The sequence below is a fragment of the Anastrepha ludens genome, chromosome 2 (assembly GCF_028408465.1).
Source record: "Anastrepha ludens isolate Willacy chromosome 2, idAnaLude1.1, whole genome shotgun sequence".
Classification (NCBI taxonomy): domain Eukaryota; kingdom Metazoa; phylum Arthropoda; class Insecta; order Diptera; family Tephritidae; genus Anastrepha; species Anastrepha ludens.
Window position 1 is genome coordinate 7,347,931 of NC_071498.1, and position 22,171 is coordinate 7,370,101.

The 22,171-nt window shown below is 38.3% G+C and overlaps 1 protein-coding gene across 1 annotated transcript; it reads right to left on the reverse strand.

Moving 5' to 3' along the window:
• Positions 1-1,631: 1,631 nt before the first annotated feature.
• On the reverse strand, positions 1,632-21,142 carry LOC128862681 (acetylcholine receptor subunit beta-like 1). Its single transcript, XM_054101333.1, has 8 exons — positions 21,035-21,142; positions 20,724-20,947; positions 7,692-7,828; positions 6,797-6,951; positions 6,006-6,450; positions 2,765-3,129; positions 2,476-2,710; positions 1,632-2,409 (listed from the first exon to the last, which is right to left on the reverse strand). The coding sequence occupies exons 2-8, from the start codon at positions 20,806-20,808 to the stop codon at positions 2,245-2,247; spliced, it is 1,587 nt and encodes a 528-aa protein (XP_053957308.1). The 5' UTR covers positions 20,809-20,947; positions 21,035-21,142; the 3' UTR covers positions 1,632-2,244.
• Positions 21,143-22,171: the final 1,029 nt, after the last annotated feature.

The following is a 22,171-nucleotide window of genomic DNA, read 5'->3' on the forward strand; positions in this document are numbered from 1 at the left end:
GGGCAAGTACACGAACGTGTAGGGTCGCGAAGTCCTTCTGGCCGCGTTTGGATAGGAGGCGTTCAAGGGATATCCCGGGGATGCCAAAATCTCATCTCTCAAATTTCGTGGGCATCCTAACAGGGCACTATCCGCGAGGTATTAATGCCGTGAGACTCGGAATTATTTCGAGTCCTTTTTGCGTCAGCTGTATGGAGGATGAGGTGGAATCATCTCAGCACCTGCTCCTTAGCTGCCTAGCTTTCGCTGGACCAAGATTCAAGCATCTTGGTTCTCACTTCTTTTCCGCGCCTGCTGACATAGCAGGTGTTGATAACAAAAATCTGATGAGCTTCATCAGCAGCATAAAGAAGTTGACACAACCGCAGACTAGTCACCGTTAGTAGTCCACTAACACTCACCATACCCCATCCTTTCTCCCCTTTTTCCTTCACCCTCTTGCAATGGTATCACAAAGGATGAACCAAACTTTTTTCGTCCAAGTGGCCCCAACTCTCTGGGCAACCATCACTACCTAACCTAACCTAACCTAGAGAAAACTCCCGCTCCCACTCCAGATTCCATCTTGGGTCCGTCAGTGAAAACAGAAGTACCTATATCCGTGCTGACTCTACCCCCTTTCCAATCTTGCCTGCTCGGAAAGGTAGCCCTAGCACAACCCTCAAATCCCAGTTTGCGGATTGAGAGATCAGTGCTAAGAACAGAGAAGGAAGAGGAGATCTGCTTCAAGATGCTACTATGTTCTACAGGAAATTGTCTCCAGAGGTTAATCTCCTTCAACCTAATAGCTCTCTGAGCAGCAATGGATTTAACCTGCAGATCTACAGGAAGTAAGTGCAGAATAACGTTGAGCGCAGCAGTGGAACATGTTCTACAAGCACCAGTGATGCCCACATATGCAGTTCTCTCTCTGCGCTCTCTCTAGTTTAGTGGTGTTGTAGCCCTTCTGAAGAGGTACCCATCATCCAAAGTACGACACGTGGCTTGAGACCCCGTTTTTTGCCGAACATAGATTTACAGGCGTAGAAGGCTATACTGGCCTTCTTAACTCGATTTTCTATGTGCAGCTTCCAGTGGAGCTTGGGGTCAAATATTACACCGAGAAACCTAACTTCCGATGCGAGTGCAAGACACCGGTTGTTTAGTCTTGGAAGCTTGGAAGGCGGAGGCTTGTATTTCCTGGTGAATAGCATCAACTCCGTTTTGTCAGAGTTGACTCTGAGACCGCAACTGGCAGCCCAACTACTGAGTGTAGCCAGTGCACCTTTAAAGGGAAAGTATTGCAAAAATAATAATGCACTTTAATTATACCGAGAGTTAGAATTTTTTTTTGTGTTCATTGAAAAAAGTGAAGTTTTGTCCAAAGTTTCATAAGACGCGTGAATTTTACTAGTCCTGGAAAATTATGAAGGATATTTCGCTGCGCAAATTAAGAGTTTCTTTTGGACGCACAAAAAATGTGATTAACCCAAATTTTTTAAATTTTCTCTACAACTTTTGCTAAGAGGTCTGAAAGTGTCAATTAACTAAACTAATCTCATTCTTACCATTTAAAGGTTCAATATTTTCCATCTTAGATATTTGTAAAAAATCGTAAAAAACCATACTTTTTGAAAACAAATTCATTTTTATTTAATCGTTTAGTGATTTGCTCAATAATGAACTGCGTTTTCTATTTTTACTATTTTCATTTCGAAACAAATCAGCTCACTGGAATTGGCTACTGTAGTGAGCAGAAGCGATTTTTTTATTGAATTACTACTAATTTCGTAATTTGTATTTTTTGTTTTTCTATATTACCAATTTTGAATTACATCGGCTCATTCATTTGAATGGTGTCTTCTTCATGATTGCATACATGAATTCTTGACTTCCTACGAGCTCTACATATGCACGTATGTAGGTATGTGCGTGGATTATTAAAACTCTTAACATAACAATTTCCTTATGAAGCATTGCACTTAAAATATGTTCTTATTTACCTAAAATCTTAAATGAACAGCTCAAATTATACCGATGAACTAACTGAACTTACGATGACTTATCGTTTGCTTAGCAGGAAAAGCTTCTATGTAAATGTTTCACAATTTGCAATTTCAACATTTCCTACTTATTCACGATTTGAATTTTATTGCCGCGAAGTGCTGAAATGCTTGTTCACTAACAACGGTTGAGTGGAAAAAATCCGCATTGCCAATTTTGCGTTTATTGCATTTTGTGTTTCTTTTAACGGTCGGTGCTCGTCTACTTTCCACGATAAATTTCGATAATACGGTCTTGATCCACATATTCGAAAATGTGTGGCGCGTCCATGAGTATACCAACTGTACCGGCAGTGGTCACAATGAAAAATATGTACAGTTGCAGACGATCGATCACCATAGCCACATATTTCCAGTCCTCACGAGTCTGTAAGTGGAGGAAAAGAAAACGTAACTCGCTATTAAAAAAAGGACAGCCCTACGCCTCACTCACCTGTATGTACAGATCTTCATTTCGCAAATGCTCTGCTATGAATTCCACCGCTTCGGTGGCTTTGCTGGCTTCTGGCGAAAGCAGTATCGAATCGGATGATTCACTCTCGCGCCTGCATTGATCACCAATTCCCAGTTCTGCACCACTATTTACTTTACGATTTATTTTGCAATTGGGATGATGCAAGTCGGAGAGCTCCATAACCTCCATTTTTGATTGTTTGCCGCCAATTGCGCTAGTTACAAAAAAAAAAGAATTAAACAATTACTGGACTAAGCCCCAGCCATACCTGATGTGTTTGGGCAATTCAGCTGGCGACCCATAGGAGGGATGTGGATGCGCTGGCATACTCATGCCAGGCATTTCCATCATCCAACGCAATCTTGTCTTGCGCGGACGTTTCATTAGCAGAAAGGCGGGAAGGTAATGCAGAAAGACAGTACGTATCCACATGGGCATGCGATGTGTGCGCGGCCCGCGAAAGTTCCAATTAATGATAATAACTGTGACCAAAATTGATACCGTATTCATAATGAAGGTGAATAATAAATATTTGGCAATGAGTGGTAACACCAATGAAGTGGGTGGGAGAATCTTCGACACGAGCAACAGGAACACAACCAGTGACAGCAGAATGCTTATGCCCAATGTGACCTGGAGGGGTTAAAGTAAAAGAAGCAAATGGCTCATGTTAACTGATTTCATGTAAATGATTTATAGAAAGTTAGAAGGCTCATGTACGCTGCAGTAAACAATTTGAATAGCCTTCTAAAATTCTAGTCTTGCAGGTACGTTACATGTCATGAGCATCTCGGACTAGTGCAAAACGGATGGAGAGTGGGAGAGTTAGTGTGCGTGCTGTGAGTTTCAAAGCTGAACGATTAATCCTAAACGCTGTGTTGGTGAGGATGTAAACACATTTTTACGTAAAGCTCAATTAGTGGTACCGTAGCCGTAATCATAACCATAGTCGCAACATTACAGTGTTTGTCGATTAGTCATGGCGTAACCATTTTTTATATTCTTGCTCACTCCGCTCGGTTGCATAAGGGCTCGTCAATACGCTTCCATCTTACTCAGTTCTGGCATGTTATTTTTGCGCCGTCCCATGTAATGTCGGCATCTGCTAGCTCACACAATTCGACCCTCTCCAAATAATCTTTATCTGACCGTGACCTTTGCCCTCTGCACCCCCGGGTACCAGTCCAGTGCCATTCTCGTGATGCTTCTGGTGGTTTTCTTAGTGAGTGACCTATCCATCGCCACACTCTGCATTTGATTTGCAATAGGATGGGTTCCTCGTTCGTTAATCTCCACAGCGCGTCGTTGCTGAGGATGTGGAGGCATTTGTTGACGAAATATTGTAGCGTCTGTGTGATGGTGTATCCGACACCAGCCATGTTTCACTTCCGTATAACAACACTGGCTCCCACATTAGCTGAATATTCGCATAGTGTGCCTAGAGATTTGCGAACTCGCCCATACTGTATGCATTCGCCCGAACGCCGCCCTTGCTTTGCTTAGCCTGCAATTGACATGTTCATCTACTCCACCATCTGCCGTGATGATGCAGCCGACATAGCAGAAGCTTTCGACGAATTCCACCGGGCATTCGTCAACCACAATATATTTTGCTTTGCTGTGGTTTACTCTCATAGCCTTTGTCTTGGCGATGTTCACCACCAGTCCAACAGTGCGTGCCAACGTGACTAGTCTGTCCACCTTCGCTTGTATTGCAGCGAGTTTCTGAGGGATGAGGCAGATGCCATCGGCGAAGTCAAGATCCTTAAGATGTCTGGTAAAACCCCATGCGATGCCTCTTTTGTGCAGGGTCAATTGGCTCATAATGCCATCTAGAACAATGGCGAAGAGAAAGGCCGACAGGGGCATGCGCTGGTGGTGAATGGGTCGCTGATGCTGCCGTAGTGTAGCACGGCCAGTTCGGAGTTCTCGTAAAGGGCTCTGATAGAGCGGCTAACCTTAGCAGGAACTCCCTCCCTTCTACTCAACACCAGCCATATGGAGTTTCGTTTGATTGTGTCGAATGCCTTCTTATAGTCAACGAACAGCATGTAAACCATAACCCTAAACAGCTAATATTGTAGTAGAATTAACGAGAACATTTCCCTTTGTGTTAAAAAAACGCGGATAATTTTCCACTAAGTGAATTGATTTTTCGTCATTCATTTCTAATATTCAAAATTTCCGCCGGTATCTCACATATAAATGCTTTAATGCTGCCTTCCAATGCGTTAATTGAAGCAGGCTTGTCTGAATAGACATGAGCTTTAACATAGCCCCACAAAAAATAGTCTAAAGGCGTTATATCGCACGATTTGGATGGCCAATTCACAGGTCCCGAACGTGAAATAAAATTTTCACCGAACTCACCTCTCAACAAGTCCATTGTTACGCGTGCTGTGAGGCATGTGGCACCGTCTTGCTGAAACCACTTGTCATGCAAGTCAAGCTCTTGCATTTTGGGCAAAAAAATGTTGGATATCATTTCACGGTAGCGCTCACCATTCACTGTTACGTTACGATTCGGAGCATCTTTGAAGAAGTACGGTCCAATGACACCTCAAGCCCATAAACCCCACCAAACTGTGACCTTTTCTGGATACATTGGTAGCTCTTGCAATTCTTCTGGCTGATCTTCACTCCAAAATCGACAATTCTGCTTATTTACGTACCCATTGATCCAAAAATAAGCTTCGTCGCTGAACACAATTTTCCGTAAGCGTGTTGGTGGTTTCATGTCCAATAATGTAAATATGGTTCTAAATTTAGTCACAATAGCTCGAATAGCCGCTTCAGTGGGTCGAATAAACTGACCATAAACTGGAAGAAGCGCGCGATAAACTTTCTTAAGTCAGCTGTTCAAACCAACTGTTTAAAAAGATAATAGGTAAAAAATCACCCTTTAGATCCGAGTCGTTCTGGCAATGTAGAATCGACTGCCGTGGTAATGCTTCGGAAAACGCTATTCTCGTATTCGTTGTACGTGTACGCGACTCCCAACTCTCTGCACACCTCAGCAACTCTACATTGACTTTTATTGCACTTTTAAAAAGAAAACAGGTCGGAGTCACTCTTTTATTATTTTCTTGTATTAAACTATTCCAAAAGGGACTAAGGCGTGTTCGTAAGTTCTGCTGAGACAAACAATCTTCGCTTCTTCAACATTACTGTGTATAAGTGAATGCTTCCTTGTTCTTCTCCTCCTACTTTCACTTTTTACAACCAACTATTCCCCTTCTCAAATCTTTGTCTTAAAGCACCTATATTTTTATTGTTATTTTTACTCTTTCAGAATTGGCTCAAACACTGTGGTTGTGTGTTTGATTAATAAATAAATAAGTAAATATAAGGTATTCAAGTAAGGGTCAGTACTATGATCTAAGAAACTAGTTCTACCCTAGTTCTAAACTAATTTGATTTACTGCAGGGTACATCTGGAAAATTCGCTTACATATGGTATATTATATCCAGTATGCACAAAATGCAAATACACAATGGTTGGATATTACCTTTTCACCAGCCTCAGCAGGCAGATAAAACACCAGGACGCATAGGAATGAGATCAGCACAGTAGGTAAAATCAAATTTACTGTGTAGAACAAAGTTTTGCGACGTATGATGATGTAAAATGTGATATCTGTCTCCGTCGGATGATTGCCATCACCTTCGTAAACGTTCAGATAAGCCGGCACTTCGATAATATCCCACGTACCAGATTTCCAATAGTCAGAGAGATCAACAAAGTTTTTATTGTTGTACAGAGCAAGCGATACTTGATCGCCATTGAAGGTCCACGAACCAAATTTCATGATACAAGTTTGCTGATCGAAGGGGAAATAGGTGACGTCAATAGTGCAGGAGCTCTGATAGATGGCGGGTGGTACCCAGAGCACTTCACCCGTTGGATAGATGAGTACATTCGACTTGTAGCGCACTTCGTAGTTGCCGTCAGCACTTGTGAATGTAAGTAAATGATTAGACAAAGTTAATAAGTTAAGAAATTTGTGAATATGAATTGGTGAGTATGAGAGAGCATATTTTTACCGTATAAGAGAGAGCCTAAAGACTTCTCAAACAGTAAAATTTTCAACATCATTACATATGTGAATACAAATATATGCATCTCTCAAACAAAATTTATGTACGCAAATATTTAAAATAGTTAAATTAAACCTGCTTGGAAAAAACTCACACACAAAATAATAGGAGCAATGCCTATTTTTAATATAAATAAATATTTTTTATTTTGTGGTTTTTCGCTTAATATTTTATATTAACATAATTGGCATTGTTTACTCACTTATTGAACAACACAATATCCGGTTTCCAAACCTTATCGGGCGGCAAACGCAGTACGCCAATACCACCGTAATCAGCCTCATCCCATTGCAATTGATAATCGTACCAAACCAAACGTAACCAAACGTTTGATTTCATAATTTGATTTTTCTCATTCTGGGGTTTTCGGTATTGATAGTTTTTTTTCAAATTTTGGTTTGAGATTTTCGTTAAAATTCGGTTATACATAAAGAGTATAACATTTTCAGTTTCAGATTTCGTACATAAACGATGAAGGGGAGGAGTTTATTATCAATCAAGTGAAACATTAAGTAGAAGTATCCAAAAAAAAAATTTTTTTTTTTTTCAAAGTGAGAAACAGAATAAATTTATGAATTTCGCAATTTTTCTATGTAGAATTTAATGTAATGCTATATGTCTGAATGAGCTATGACATATCGACATATAAATAATGTACAAATATGTAGATAATAATTATTTACAATTTACAAAATTATATATGTAAGTAGAATACGTGTATATAAGTATTTACTTTATACAAGTCTTGTGATTTATTGACTAAAAAAATATATCAAAAACCAACCGAAATTTTAATTAAAGAAATATCCAATGAACTGAGAACTAAGAAATGGAAAATGTACGCTGAGTAAACAATAGATGTAATCGTATAAATGTACCGTACTTGAGCGATGTGTACCGTCTTGTTGTAAGTCGTTGCTCTCTTTATGAGGTAAAGATTTGCTGTGCTAGTATGAGTCAGTTGAAGTTATTGTAATATGCCTTAGTTTTGTTTCTGTTATCTGTAGTGATACATAATGTCTGTAGAGTAGTGGCAGTGGCAGTAGCAGTGGTAGTAGTAGTAGAGTGGAGTAGAAGTAGTAGTAATGCACACTTACGACATTGATTAGCTGTACGAACGCCAAACCAAATCTTACTCCAACTTTTTGTGTCATATTCTGAACGGGTCGTATAAGTTTGTTATACCCACGAAATAGATCACGTACCAAGCGTTCTTCATCTTCGGATGCACTTACTAAGAGACACGAGTAAATAATATTTTATAAAATGTATGATGCAAAGAAAAGAGTATTGGTTAAATGTCAAATGCACAATGCCACAGATAGATAGACAGTTAAACAAGTATGTATGTAGATAGATTAAGAGATAGATTGATAGATACGTGATTGAGAAAATAATTTTAGTTCGGAATAGATGGGAATTATTGTACAATAAAGACAGGCGACAGACGCAGCAATAAATATTAATAATAAAGTGTGAATATGAAAACCAACCAATATCACATGAATGATGTCAATGGGGCCAACTAATGTCTATATTTAGTAGCTGTAGGCCAACACTTCAACCTAGAAGATCTTTTGTGTCTATATTACAATCCTGTGTAAACGTAAATTACGTAAACTATGCTACTGAATTTTACAGGAGAGCAAAAAAACAAAAAAAAAATAAAAAAAAGGGGTTGTCTGTAAAGTCGGTTTACTGACGATAGTTCAACGTGATAACGTCATAAGAAAATATTGATGGAATGGTTGCAATTTTCAAAAGAAAATTTTAATTTTATTTGTTTGATAAATATTTTGTATGGATATAGAGGAGGAGGTAAATGGAATTGCAATGGAATAGGTCAAGTTACATTTACGCAAACGTGGAAAATGACGAAACATTTATCAAATTCATGAAAGATATGTCCAATTTCGATTGTGCATCAGACGTTAATAAGTCAACAACACTAAGAGGCACGATAATCGATTTGACTTTTTCAAGACACATTACACTCGAAACACTCCCTTTCATTTCCTACTTTTCCTATCGTCGTCCTACTCTCAACAGAGAAATGGAAACAGGAAGAAGGTATATGCAAATACAAATATGTGAATTTATATACATATGCGCATATACTTACATATATATGTACACTCAAGTAGGAAAGAGCCAGTTGTCGAACGTTGCCGAACGCGAGGGCCGATTGTGCCTCTTTGTCGTTCGTTCCGCGCTCTCGAATTATAAGACGTTATCACGTCAAAAAACTTGATTTATTGACACTACTGGCTTGCTTTTCAACAGAACTTACATAATTTTACGCGGGGGCTCTAATAGCTATTGCATCTATGTATATATATGATATATATATAATGGACGTGCACGCCCTTTTTGGTTTTTGGCCGATCTCCTCCTCCTATTTGTGGTGGTGCGTCTTGATGTTGTTCCACAAATGGAGGGACCTACAGTTTCAAGCCGACTCCGAACGGCAGATATTTTTATGAGGATCTTTTTCAAGGCAAAAATACACTCGGAGGCTTGCTTTTGCCTGCCGAGAGGCGGCCGCTATTAGAAAAAACTTTTTTTTCATTTTGGTGTTTCATCGAGACTCGAACCTAGGTTCTCTCTCTGAAATCCGAATGGTAGTCACGCACCAACCCATTCGAAATAGAGAAAACCCTCAAGGAAATTTTATTTTAAACCTGCTGTTATTTATTCGTTGAAATATTCTCTAACTTTGTTTTGTCATTCAGCTCAAATCTCTCATTTTATCTTTGCTTACTACCTTCAAGCGCTTTGAAACCCATACCAGGCAATATGGATGAATTCGTTCGGTACTTTATCGCAAACTTTACTCAATTGTTCCAATTTTATATTTGTAAAGCTTTTTAATTTGTCCAACGTTTACCCCCGTATTATTATTTGTAGCTGTCGCCCGATTAGAGGCACATGGAAACAAAAGATTGCCAATGTTGTTCATTGATCGCTTTTGCCTTGATCTGGGACCACTTAAGGTTTTCGTTCACTACTAAAACTCGTCAAAAAGGCTCTGTCGCCATGATCCGCCCGTCCTCTGCGGCGATGCCCTTGAGGGCGATGCTATTCTGCTTGCCGTTCTGCTTATTCCGTGAGCTGGTTTGTGGGTGGTGTGTCCATTTCCATTTACGTTCCATTTACGTTCCCGTATTGTTGGGTTTGGGTTTTTGTTCGCTTCTTGCGAGAAGTGGTTCGTTCGAAATCTAGTTGTTAGGCCTCGATATTCGCTCGATGGCTGTGAGACAACGGTTAACAAATGATTTTCAGCTTTGTGTGGTAGATGCGGATACAGGTCAGTTCTCATAACCGTGGAGAAGAACTGATTTTATATTCGAATTAAACATCCTTGCTTTTGAGTGTTTTGTCAGTTACCTCCAGTACCAAATATTTTTAGGCAGGCAAATCTCGCTTTGGCTCTTTTAATTCCTTCCCTCATATCAGGCATCGTGCCGCGATTTAGTGTAATCTGGCTTCCTACATAGGTAAATGTGTCGACGCTTTTGATTTGTTCGCCGCCGTATACTGTAAAATTTTACGTCTGCGAGGTGTTGATTTGCTTGGATCTAGTTTTACACAGATTTATTCGTAGACCGATGCGTGGAAACTGAGGTCATCAAGCTCCTTCTGCGTGAATCCGCTACGCTGTGAGAGGAGGGCAATATCGCCAGCACAGTCGAGGTTTTCTAGGTGTTCCATACTAATAGGATTCCAGAGAGTCCCTCTTCTACGGCTGGTAACAAGGGCGTTATTTAGCACATCAACAAGTACCATTAAGAATAACATCATCAAGTGGCGATAATATGCAGCTTAGTCTAACTCTTGCTACTGGTTCGATTGGCTCGGATAGAGCACCGTCGTCGTATAGAACTCTTCATCGGATTTTGGAATACTGAGTTTGTATCATGCGAGTTATCGTATCTGGAACTCCTTAACGTTTGAGCGACTCCCCTATGCTTGAACGCTTTCTCAAAGTCTCGGGGGAGACAAGCTGAAGAAGTTCCTGCAATTCGTTGACTTGTTCAGCGACGGTTCTAAGAGCTGCTGTGGGATCTACGCACGATTTGCGCAGCCTAAAACCAGCCTCCTATCTGCGAAATGTATGGTCGTTTTTTTTTCGCTGGTGCAGAAATATAATAGGATTAAATTCGGGGAAGATGGAGACCACCTGATCGAAATATGAAATATTGTCCTTGCATCACTTCTGCACAGTTGTGGCATTATGAGCCGGCGCAGAGCCTTGTTGAAAGCGATATGCCTGTTCGCCAAAAAGTGTGCGTATTTGAGGCAAAAAATGGTTAAATAAGACTTCATCCAAATACAAACAGATGTAATGCTTAAGATACCATTAACCCCTTGGATATGAATTTATTTGAGAAGATGTTTGCATGTGCATAAGAGGACTTCAGATAATTAGAATTATATAGGTGCGCAACTAAGTTCCTGCTGTTTTTTTTTATGAAAGTGCAACTTTATTCTGAAAAAATGGTTACAAGTGAATCATTGAAAGTATTGCCTATCGCTGGCTATTACTTTTTCCCATCTTTCTGGTAGATATCGTATACCGTGGCGGTAAAACTGTTCATCTTTTGAGGCTATCCACGGATCAAGCCATTTTTTGATGTCTTCATATGAATGGCCAGCAGGTCAGCTAGACCATGTGCCATCGGACAGGTGATGATCGGACGGTGCAATATCTGGAGAATATGGCGGGTGGGGTAGGATTCCCCATTTCAATGGTCTCCAGGTAGGTTTTAACGGGTTTGGCAACGTAAGACCGAGCGTAGCATCACTTTTTCATGTCTCTCCACGTATTGCGATCGATACCGACCCCCGTGATGGTTTCGCTTGGTTTTCACAGTTCAGAATAAATAACACCAACTTAGTCCCACCAAATACATAGCATAACCTTCGCAGCGTAAATATTCGTCCGAGGCGACGACGTAGAATCATGACCGGGCAGTCCCCATGACTTTCTTCTCTTTGAATTGTTGTAATGAATCCATTTTTCATTACCCGTCACGATGCGATGAAGAAAACCCTTCTTTTTTGCCGCTGGAGCAATTGTTCACAGGCGAAAAAACGACGTTCAACATCGCTTAGTTTTAACTCATAAGGAACCCAAGACCCCTGTTTCTGAATCATTCCCAAAGCATGCACTCGCTTGGAAATGGATTGGGGGGTTACACCTAATACTGAAATAAGCTCTTCTTGCGTTTAACATGGATCCTAATTGAGCAATGCCTCCAATTCAGCGACTTCGACAACATTAAAATCACGGTCTTTGAAGCGACGGAACCAATCTCGGCACGTCGTTTCACTTAAAGCATCATCTCCATAAACTTTTTGTAGCTCTCGATGCGTTTCAGCAGCCGTTTGAAAGTGGAAAATCAACACTTCCCGCAAATGACGATTATTAGGCACAAAATCGGACATTTTCACAAAACCAAAAGTAAAGGGTGGTTAAATTTCAAAGGCCGACGTTGAATGTGAATCACACCTAAACGTCAGGTTTTTTTCTGCATTTCATTTCACGCTTTTCAATTTCAGACTAACTTAATTTGAATCATGGAAAGATACACAATCGAGCAACGCGTTAAAGTTATTCAGGCTTATTATGAAAACGGGCGTTCAAATCAAAATGCATATGGCGCACTTCGAGATTTTCATTTTCACCTCAGTGGATTCGTCAATAAGCAGAATTGCCACATTTAGGTGAATGATAATTCAAGAGTGATTATTGAAGAACAATGCACCCACAAAGAGTGACTGTTTGGTGCGGTTTATGGGCCGGCGGCATCACTGGGCCGTATTTTTTCCAAAATGAGGCCGGTCAGGCAGTTACTGTGGATAGTGTTCGCTATCGTGAGATGATAACGAACTTTTTATGGCCCGAATGGGAAGATATGGATGTGGACGACATGTGGTTTCAACAGGACGGCTAACGAAACAATGGCTCTTTTGCTTGAAAAATTTGATGGCCGAATAATCTCACGTCGCGGCGATGTCAATTGGCCGCCAAGATCATGTGATTTGACACCGTTGGGCTTCTTTCTTTGGGGTTATTTCAAAGAAAAGGTGTACGTCGATAAGCCAGCAACAATTTAAGAGCTAAAGGATGAGATAATTCGGCACATTAACGGCATAGAACCTCAATTATGCCTCAGCGTCATCGAAAATTTGGACCATCGAATGGAGGTGTGCCGCCGATATCAAAACAAAATCACGAATGTGTCGAAACAGTTTGTTTACCATATGTCTAAGCTTGGTTTATGACGTTTAGGTTATGTTAGAATTGACTAGCACACACTGCTGGCGGCATCTATTGACAAACAGCGGCAACTTAGTTGCGAGCCTAATAAAAAAAGAAATACGGCACCCGCTCAAAAGGCAAATACATGTGTCAGACTTTAAATGTGCCCAAGGGGTTAAGAATGGCGTTTCTTCTCTGCTGGAATATCTACCGTACTATTTCGATTGTATCATTCTGCGGAATTTTCTGCAGCTGTACTGGTAGATACAAACGTTTTGAAGAAGATCGCAAATTAAATTATTTAACTTAAATTCTAAAATCTCATCCTACAGGTATCTTAGGAATACGCATTGCAAGTAGATTGCAGAAGGCTCACTCAAGTTCTTCCAGTGAGTTCTCAAGGCAGTTTAAACTTTTCTAAAAGTTCAATCAAACAAATAGTGGAGAGATTCATTCGATGCGTATCCGTTCGAGTACGCTATTAGTCAATACAGGTCTAGAAGTTTTGTTGTTGTTGTTGTACCAGTAATACAAGACGTTTCTTTAATAGAATACGATTCAGTTGGTATAGTTATCACCTTAAACTTATGGTTCTATAGCTCCCTGATATTGATTCGCGAAAACTTTCGAGAATTATATCCTCCTGATTTTTTTGGCGTACTTGGAACAAGAGCCTGGAATCCAAGATCATAATGCACCACGCATGCTTCTGCTGGTTGCACATTTCCTTTTAAAGAAATATTTGCGTCTCCTTTTCTAGAATAATTTCGCCATTAATTCGCCTCAGTTCACAAAACTTATAAACAAAAAATTTAAAGATTTTTATTTGTTTTCCAAATTAATGCAGTGCCAGTTAAAATTCATTTCCAAATATGATTTGGGTATCTGAAAATTGCACGAAAAAGTAATAGTTTTTTAATCGAAACTCGAATATTTCTTAAAATATTTTTTTTGCTACGTCTGTCTGCAGCTTTAGTCAATGTAGAATTTTTGGAGGGATGCAAGGAAGGTAAGTCACATAAAATAATATGTTAATTTAGACGAAGGTGATGAGAATGTTTTGAATTCAAAATTACATGCAAATAAACGATGCAGGACAGGCGAACGTTTTCCTACTATGTCGATATAAGTGAACTTTGACACATATAGAACTTAGAATTGCCGATAACGAGCAGGGCACATGAGATGGGGATGGATGGATGATGGGCTCCTAAAATTGTACTGAATACTGCTTCCGGTACACATTTACTAGTTTTCTGAACAACCTAAGGTGCACACCTAAATATGCAACTATTTGTGTGTGTGTGTGTGCAATTTATATTTGATTGTAATGTCGGGAAGCCCCTATGTAGAAAATAATTACACTGTAGGTAAAGAAAAGTGTCAATATTCTGATGCAACTATATGAATATGATGACTGCCAACTATATGACAGGTTTCGAAACTGCCTAATACGAGTAGAGGTAGATATCAAATATTGCTTACACGAGAATGTGAGTAAAGGTAAACAGTATTGCTCACAAGAGAATGCGGCTTTGCTAGAAAAACTTCAACAATACATTACAAGGGGATTCCGATATCCGCGAGAGTATTTTTAACGGTGACACAACAATTGGACAAGCAACAGAGAGAACGGCATTGTAGCAGAAATTCTCTCTTGAATAACAATAGAAATGCAAAATAATACAACAAAATACAACAAAACAAATGCCCAATTATTGCATCAGCAATTTAGCTGATTCTGTCAAATTCTCTCCACGCTATGAGCGGAATAGCGGTTCGCGACTATGGCCACCTCCTGTATTCTTTCAATTGTGCAGAGCCAAGACAAGACGAATTTATACAGGGTGGTCTTAGTGTGTGATTTTCAAAGTGAGAGTATTTGAATGTTCTGGCTCTCTTCTTTAGCCCTCCAAATAGTTGTATTTGTACAATCGATATCATCTTGCATAGACTCGGATCACAACCTAACCTCATTACACTCCGCGTCAAAATGTTAGCACATTAATATTTTCACAAATTTTGACTATTTTTCTTTATTCTTATTTTTTTTTTTTGTGAATGTTTATTAAATAGTTTTGTATGATAGCATAAAATCCATATAAATCAAATCTTAAAATTGTATGCAAAAATTAGAAAAAATTACGAAAAATTTCACCAGCTTCTCATACCAAGCGTTTTTTAAGGGGAAGCGCCACTGTGAAAATTCAAAAAAATCTTTTTTTGTTTTTTTGCAAGAATTTTTAGTATAACTACTCAAGAAAATGTGGTAAAAATTTTAAAGCGAAATTCGCTTTATTCCCGATTCTATGTGCACTTAAATTAGCGCCCCTCGGCTCGGCCTCGTAGTGCTCACGATACGATGCTTTACTTCAAACGCGTTTTTCTCGATCGGTTTATTAGCGATTTTAATTTTCTTTTTCTTCAAATTTTTTTTTTTCAAAATTTTGAAAATAACTATTTCTTGGGCCTGTTGAAAATCAAAAAAATGGTGAAAAGCACACATCAAAATTCAAATCACCATCAAACAGAAAGGCTACGTACAACGATAGCCACTATTGTGTAGATTAATAAAATTTTTGAGTTTTTGATTTCAGATGATTATTGATTGATGTATCGCTGCCACCAGATGACGTCATTTTTTTTTAACTCGTTACGTTTATTTATAGTACATAAATTTGTCAATTTTCAAAATTTTTTAATAAAAATTTACATCAACATAGTTTAATATAAAATATAAATAAATTGTCCGATTCTCGAATAATCATTCCTACTTACAAAAAAAAAAATCCCAAAAATCGACTATTTTTTGACCCTTCACAGTGGGGAACGCCACGAATTTCTAAATGAATATTTGATATATTGCTTTATTATTTAGCAGCTTAAATATTAAAAAAAAGTATTCCAAATATTTTTCTTTTTAGTCATAGGTCTCAGTTCATTAAACGATTTTCCAGTTTCATTGCGAATAGTCATTTGCCAAGCCATCAGTGGTGTGCCTCTTGTTATCGTTACTTGCGGGTTCCAAGTCAAGGCGGAATTTCTTCACAAGGCTTTCGCCGAGTATATTCTATCCATTCATATTGGTTTGTGGTCCATTAAATTTTAGTTTGACAAAGTATTGGCTCGAAATTCTGGCTTATTTTTGATAATTTTTCCCCTGTCCATGTTCGGTGTTTTCTTTCACAGAAGTGAAACTTTCAAGGCCGGCAAAGAAAAAGAGAATCGAGAGAGAATGAGAGAAAAATATATATCTAAATAAAAATAAACATTTGCAGAGAATACAAATATCGACCGGTGTAGGTAAACGCCGGACACAAACCATGGCAACAACGCGCACTACTCCGAGCGTTTATCACCCGCACAAACGAAGCGATTCAAGGACCGCAGCAACGGCACAACTTACCGCAAGGCAATACCAATAAATCCGACGCCGCAATGGATAGTTCTTTATAGTACGCACAAGCACTTGCCAGGAAACGGAAATAAGCACCAAAAAGTAGCCACCAAAAAAATTGGGGCCAAAAAGCCCCCCAAACAGTAGGCACCACGGAAATATAACGCCAAAAAGTAGGCACCAAAAATATATTTACTACAAGTTTGCACCAACAAACAAGCGCCAAAAAGTAGGCAGTGTTATTTTTCACTGGAAATTAGCAACCACTAGGAAAAAATCAGGAAAAATAGCCTAAAGTGTATCTAAGATATATATAAGGTATAGCTCTCTCTCTCCTTTTCCTCTACGTTATATCTTTTTTCTCTCTCACGGAACGAAAATGCCCAAAACGTTGCATGGCCTTGAAATTTTACTCTCCATTCCCCCTCGTCCATCGATGCCTAAGAAGTTTCACTTCAAAAATTTCATGAATTCCTTGTATGGAGAAAATGCGCAACATCACTAGAGAAAAAATTATAAAAAATTAAGCGTATTTCTTATCAACTTCAATCTTGTACTTCCATCTTGCTTGCTTCACTCCTCTTGGGAGCATAGAGCCTCTACAAAGCGGTTCCGGCAATTATTTTTGGGCAACCGCGATTTCTGCTTCCTTGCGTGTTTCATTCTAGCGCCACTCTTGTTAATCGGCTCACTTAAGGTGTGCCCTTTCCATCTCCATTTTCTTCTCTTGGTTTGCAGAATTATGGGCTCCTCGTTGGTTATGTTCCAAAGTTATGAATTTCTTATTTGTCTTGACCAGAATATTTTGCATATGATTTTTAGGCATTTGTTGGTGAAAAATTGCAGTCTGTTGCTAAACCTATCCGATATTAGCTAAGCTCCACCGCTATACATTAATATGGATTTTTCGTATGCGTTGAATATACGTAGCTTAGTTTTTCTGGAGATTTGTGAGCTTAATGTGCACCAGAAGTAGCAAAAGGTTAGGTTTGCTTGGACTTGGCTGATCCTGTAGATCGCACATATAGCAGAAATTGAGCCATAGTGATACCTAGTGTTTGTATGTAGAGTTTAAGAACTCTAATTTCTTTGACATGACGCCTGTGTAGCACAATTTTCGCGATCCTAAATGAGCTAGTTCTTTCCCATCTTGAGTTCGTTTCTTGAATCATTACTGCTTCTATGGAAGGTACCAGAAACTATCAACATATTCCATTTCATGTCTCTCGATCACTATATGGTGACAGTTGGTTGGTCGTGGCTGATTCTGAGAGTCTTGGCCTTTGCTATGCCCATCTCTAATTCGATGTCTTGTGCAAGCTTGACCCGAACCTATTGGTGAGAGAGAACATTTGTCATCGGCAAAGCTCTAGTTTTTAAGTTGTATGCGGAAGCTTCAAATTATGTTTCTTTCTTTGCAAGAGAGTTTGGTGAATCAAGAAGAAGGTGAGTTTGGTCATTGCACTTTATGATACTAAAATTGAATAGGCTATAAAACTGGATACCAAAAATCTTACTAGAAATTATAATTAAAAACCATAGAATTGGGATGAAAGATTTAGTTGGGTTAAGTTGACCTGGCTGGCTGAAAGCCAACTCATATACCTTAGTGGTAACAGATAGTGCTAAACCTTCCCGTTTCTCTCTAGTAGATATTTTGTAATAAGTCTGCATCTTTTGCGAATCTAAGAATCTCTGAAGCTCTAATCCCGAGAAGCTTTGGGATGAAAACTTTGCGGGATTTTTCTAATTTTTTTATAAAACTTGAAAAATTAATATATGTGTATGGTTTTTGTTGTGAGCTTTTCTTTGTTTTTGTGTACAAAAATAATGTACATTGGAAAAAATAAGTTAAACAAAAAATAACAACATCGGTTAAAATATTAGTGTGCTATCAATTTGTCGTGGAGCGTATAAATTTGCTATTATTTCTAAATAACTCTCCTTTTGAGAGTGTTCTATAGTGAATGCTAGGGGAACTAGCAGGAATGCTTCGCGTTGGGCTTTTACGAGTGCAAAAAGTGAAAAGTAAACATAAAATTAATGATAAAAAGAGATAGTTTCAGAAATGTTTGTACTATGTTGTTGATACTTAAAAACGAATGCACATGCAAGCAACAATTTAAGTCACTGCGATGGAATTGACGTTTCAATGCCTTGATGATACCAATTTACATATGTAAATATGACTATTCTATTTTGTACTATATCGTTTTTCATGCAAAAGGATTTGAGGGAATCGGTCTCCACAAGCAGGTAAAGAAGAAAAATGAAATCAAATTAAAAATGCTCAATGTTATGATAAACACGTTGGAAAAGAGAAAGCTTAAACAAGTTTGCATTGAAGAGAAGAAATTCAATGTGAATGGGAAGGAAAATAGATTTTGGAGATATGGAGAGTGTAAACAAATGTAGTTGTTGGTTGAGTGTTGGTTGAAAATGGACATTTTATGCTGTCGGAGAGCGGAGTCGTAAATAAATAGAGAGTTCACTGGCAAGAGCCACATAGTGAGTTAGGGTGAGTACATATATTGAGAGAATCCGAGATAGAGGATAAGAAAGTGGTTGTTAGCACATGTGTATGTAGAGGGTCAAAATTTCAAAACACAAAAAAAAAAAGAGTATGGAAATGCAGAATAGATAGCCAAGTGGTTTATATCCAGGGTGAAATTTGCTTTTTAGGTGTTTCAGCTACTGAAGGCACAGGTTGGGTGAATCCTTTGCAGGATTTGGTTCATGTTTGAAAGTGTTGCAAGCCGTGTTGCCGTTGTAATGTTTGCAAGTTTTTGCACAATAATTTGCTTTGTTTATTTTTTAATTTTTGCTATTCTAATTTATAGGCGTGCTGCTTTGGTTTGCATGTGTGGTTTAGTTAGATATGTAGTTTGTGCTCTTTCGGGTTCTCGCATTTAAACTCAACGCTTCAATTTCGTACTTTGTATTTGTTTTGGCTTGAGTAATTTTTTTCTCTTCGTTTTTTTAGTTTTTGGTTCTGAAAATGCTCGGTTTCAGAAGGAGTATGAATTAAGATTCGGCAGTTAATACAGAAATCTTGTTAATTTGTTTTTTTTTTCAATTTTTTAAAAATTGCTATATAAATATGTATACACATTTTTTTCTTATTCTCATGTTTTTGTTTTGTTTTATTGCGTTGTGCACCAGCAGTAGTGTGCCGACGCTGACAAAAATTGAGTAAATTAATAATTGCATCGTGCGGAAGGCTGTAGAGGGAGAGAAACAGACACTATTTAAGCATTTGTTCACATCTGTTTTAAGTTTACAAGCATACGATGATGTATGTATGTATGTAGGTAGGTAGGTAGTATATACGTATGTATCTAAGTTAATTTGGTTAAGTACTTCTCACACACTGGCCTCAGCTTGATTGCGTTTCGGATGCTTCTTTCTGCTTCTCAACACACACACACAACCGAACGAGTGTCGTACACAGCTGAGAGAGTTTGCAATATATTTTTCGTTGTTCTTGTTGCGATTGCGGTAACGATGATGCACAAATATGAAAGATACATATGTACATACATGTGTGATATACATATGTAAATATATATACATATATATATTTATAGTAAATACTCGCACTAGTTGCAGGTATGGATAACACGGAAAATCAAATTTTAAGATGCATTTGTAAGCATTAAAAACATGGCCCATCACAATTTGCAATTATAATTAAAATTTACTGTTATAATGACTGCACAATTCTACAATTCTAATAAAATGCAAATAAATTAATTTTTGTAGCAAACTGGATTTGTTTTTTTTTTTTTAATTCCAAATTAGGCTTCTTCTATGCATGAATTTATGTACATATACATATATACATATATACGTAGGTATGTAAAAAGTAGATGCGTTGATTGTAAGCAGTTGGTAAGCAAATGAAAACTGAATTTAAATGAAAAATCGCTTCGTCTAATTGATAGCAATGGGACAAAAAGGCCGCGCGTTCTGATATCCTACGGGAGTTGGTGGCTACACTTTAAATTTTGAAGACGCTCAGCTGTACTTTAATGGATTGTATTCATATTTGTTTTTTTGGTTTTTTTAGGGTTCACAAGCTTTGGCAAATTTTAAAATTTCCATTCCTTTGTGAAAAACTTTAAACATTTGTCAAAGCTCTATTTTGCATTAAATCAGAAAAAAATCAAATCATTCGCTCCATACTGTTACATAAAGCTAAAAAAATATAGTGGGTTTAAATAGGCAGCTTTAGTAGTTGTTGTAGTAGTAGTAGTGGTAGTAGTAGTAATACATATGCATATGCTACATAATACATATACATATTCATATACAGTATAACTTATGGTACAACGCTAATGCAATAATACGCTTCAATATCACAACGTATGCCGTAAAATATTTGCATGTAATCAATCAATTATTTATTAACTTTTTTTTCGCATATATATTGTATAAATAAATAAAAAATTTTCCTGCCAAATTTACCTTTTTGCAAGTTCGCTAAAACCAATAGCAGCAATACCAGACCCAGGCTGCTACTCAGCGTAGCAGTTGCCCTATTCCAGTCCATCGCCAGCTCCTCTAATTACAGTGAAATAACTCGAGCGCTTAGCTGCTTTGCATCCACTGCTACCAGTTTCGTCCAGCAATTGATTTGATTTTACAATTAATCCATTTTTCGGGCACGCCCTTGTTGGTAAGAAGACGAACTTTTCATGGATTATGTCGGACGCGTTATGCCAGAAACGAGAAATTACACAGGTTTTGCATCACTTTTCTTAATGAGCTGAGTTTACCTTATTTATTTAATATTAATTTATTTGCTTTACAACACTTTTCTGGCACAAAAATTGAGATGAAAATTTCTTCTTTGCTAAATGCGTTTGGGTGCGTGTCTGCTGCTGTCGAATGCTGCATAAAATCAATTCGAAGATTCCTCTGTATGACATCGTCGCGGTGCGCAGACGTCTGCCCGTTTCGCCAAGAAGTCTCCACTCAAAGCTGGACGCTTGTTCTCACGCATGCGTTGCACTTGGCGCACTCTCTGCCTCTCTCTGCGGCGCTGGGAGAGCACCAATGTTTTCGTTTATTTCAATCAGCTGTTGGCAAAATTATTGTTTACAAGCCATTTGGTGGTTCTGCAATTATGCATAGTGTGGGATTGCAATTGTAGGTCACGTGTTGCAGTCGGGGAAAGTCGGTTCAACGACCGATGTGGGACATGCAAACATAAACATGCCATTTACGAGTATTGTCTACTTGCATGCGTGCCAATAATGTTGTGATTTGTGTTCATTTTGGGGCTCTTATGCTCTTGAATAGCCAGAATGTTTTATGAGTGTTAAAGTTTATACTAAACTAGCACTAAATTTCCTTGGCCTAGGCCATTTTCAAAGCCAACTAAATAATCAACATGCAAATAGTGCAAAGCAATAATGAAAGAAAGCAATATGTAATTTGCTGTAAACGAAAATTTAATAGAGAAATGCACGCAAAATCAATTATAAATATAGGTATATGGCAGAAATATACTCGGAGGTTTGCCATTGCCTGCCGAGGGGCGACCGCTATTAAAAAAATGTTTTTCTTAATTTTGGTGTTTTCACCGAGATTCGAACCGAAGTTCTCTCTGTGAATTCCAAATGGTAGTCACGCACCAACCCATTCGGCTACTGCGGCCGCAAAATCAATTACAAATTTTAAAAGTGGCTATCAATGAAAATGTTTGTCCTAGTATTAATAAGCCTTCACTTCATAGCCAATTCACCTGCTTTTGTTACGGCATCGATTTCAGCTTGACATACGAGGTGTGTTCAAAAAATATCGCGAATTTTGTGTTTTTTTCATTAATATCTATTTTGTCCCCTTCAAAGTAATCCCCATGAGATATTTTGCACTTGTCCCAACGTTTTTTCCAATCTTCGAAGCACTCC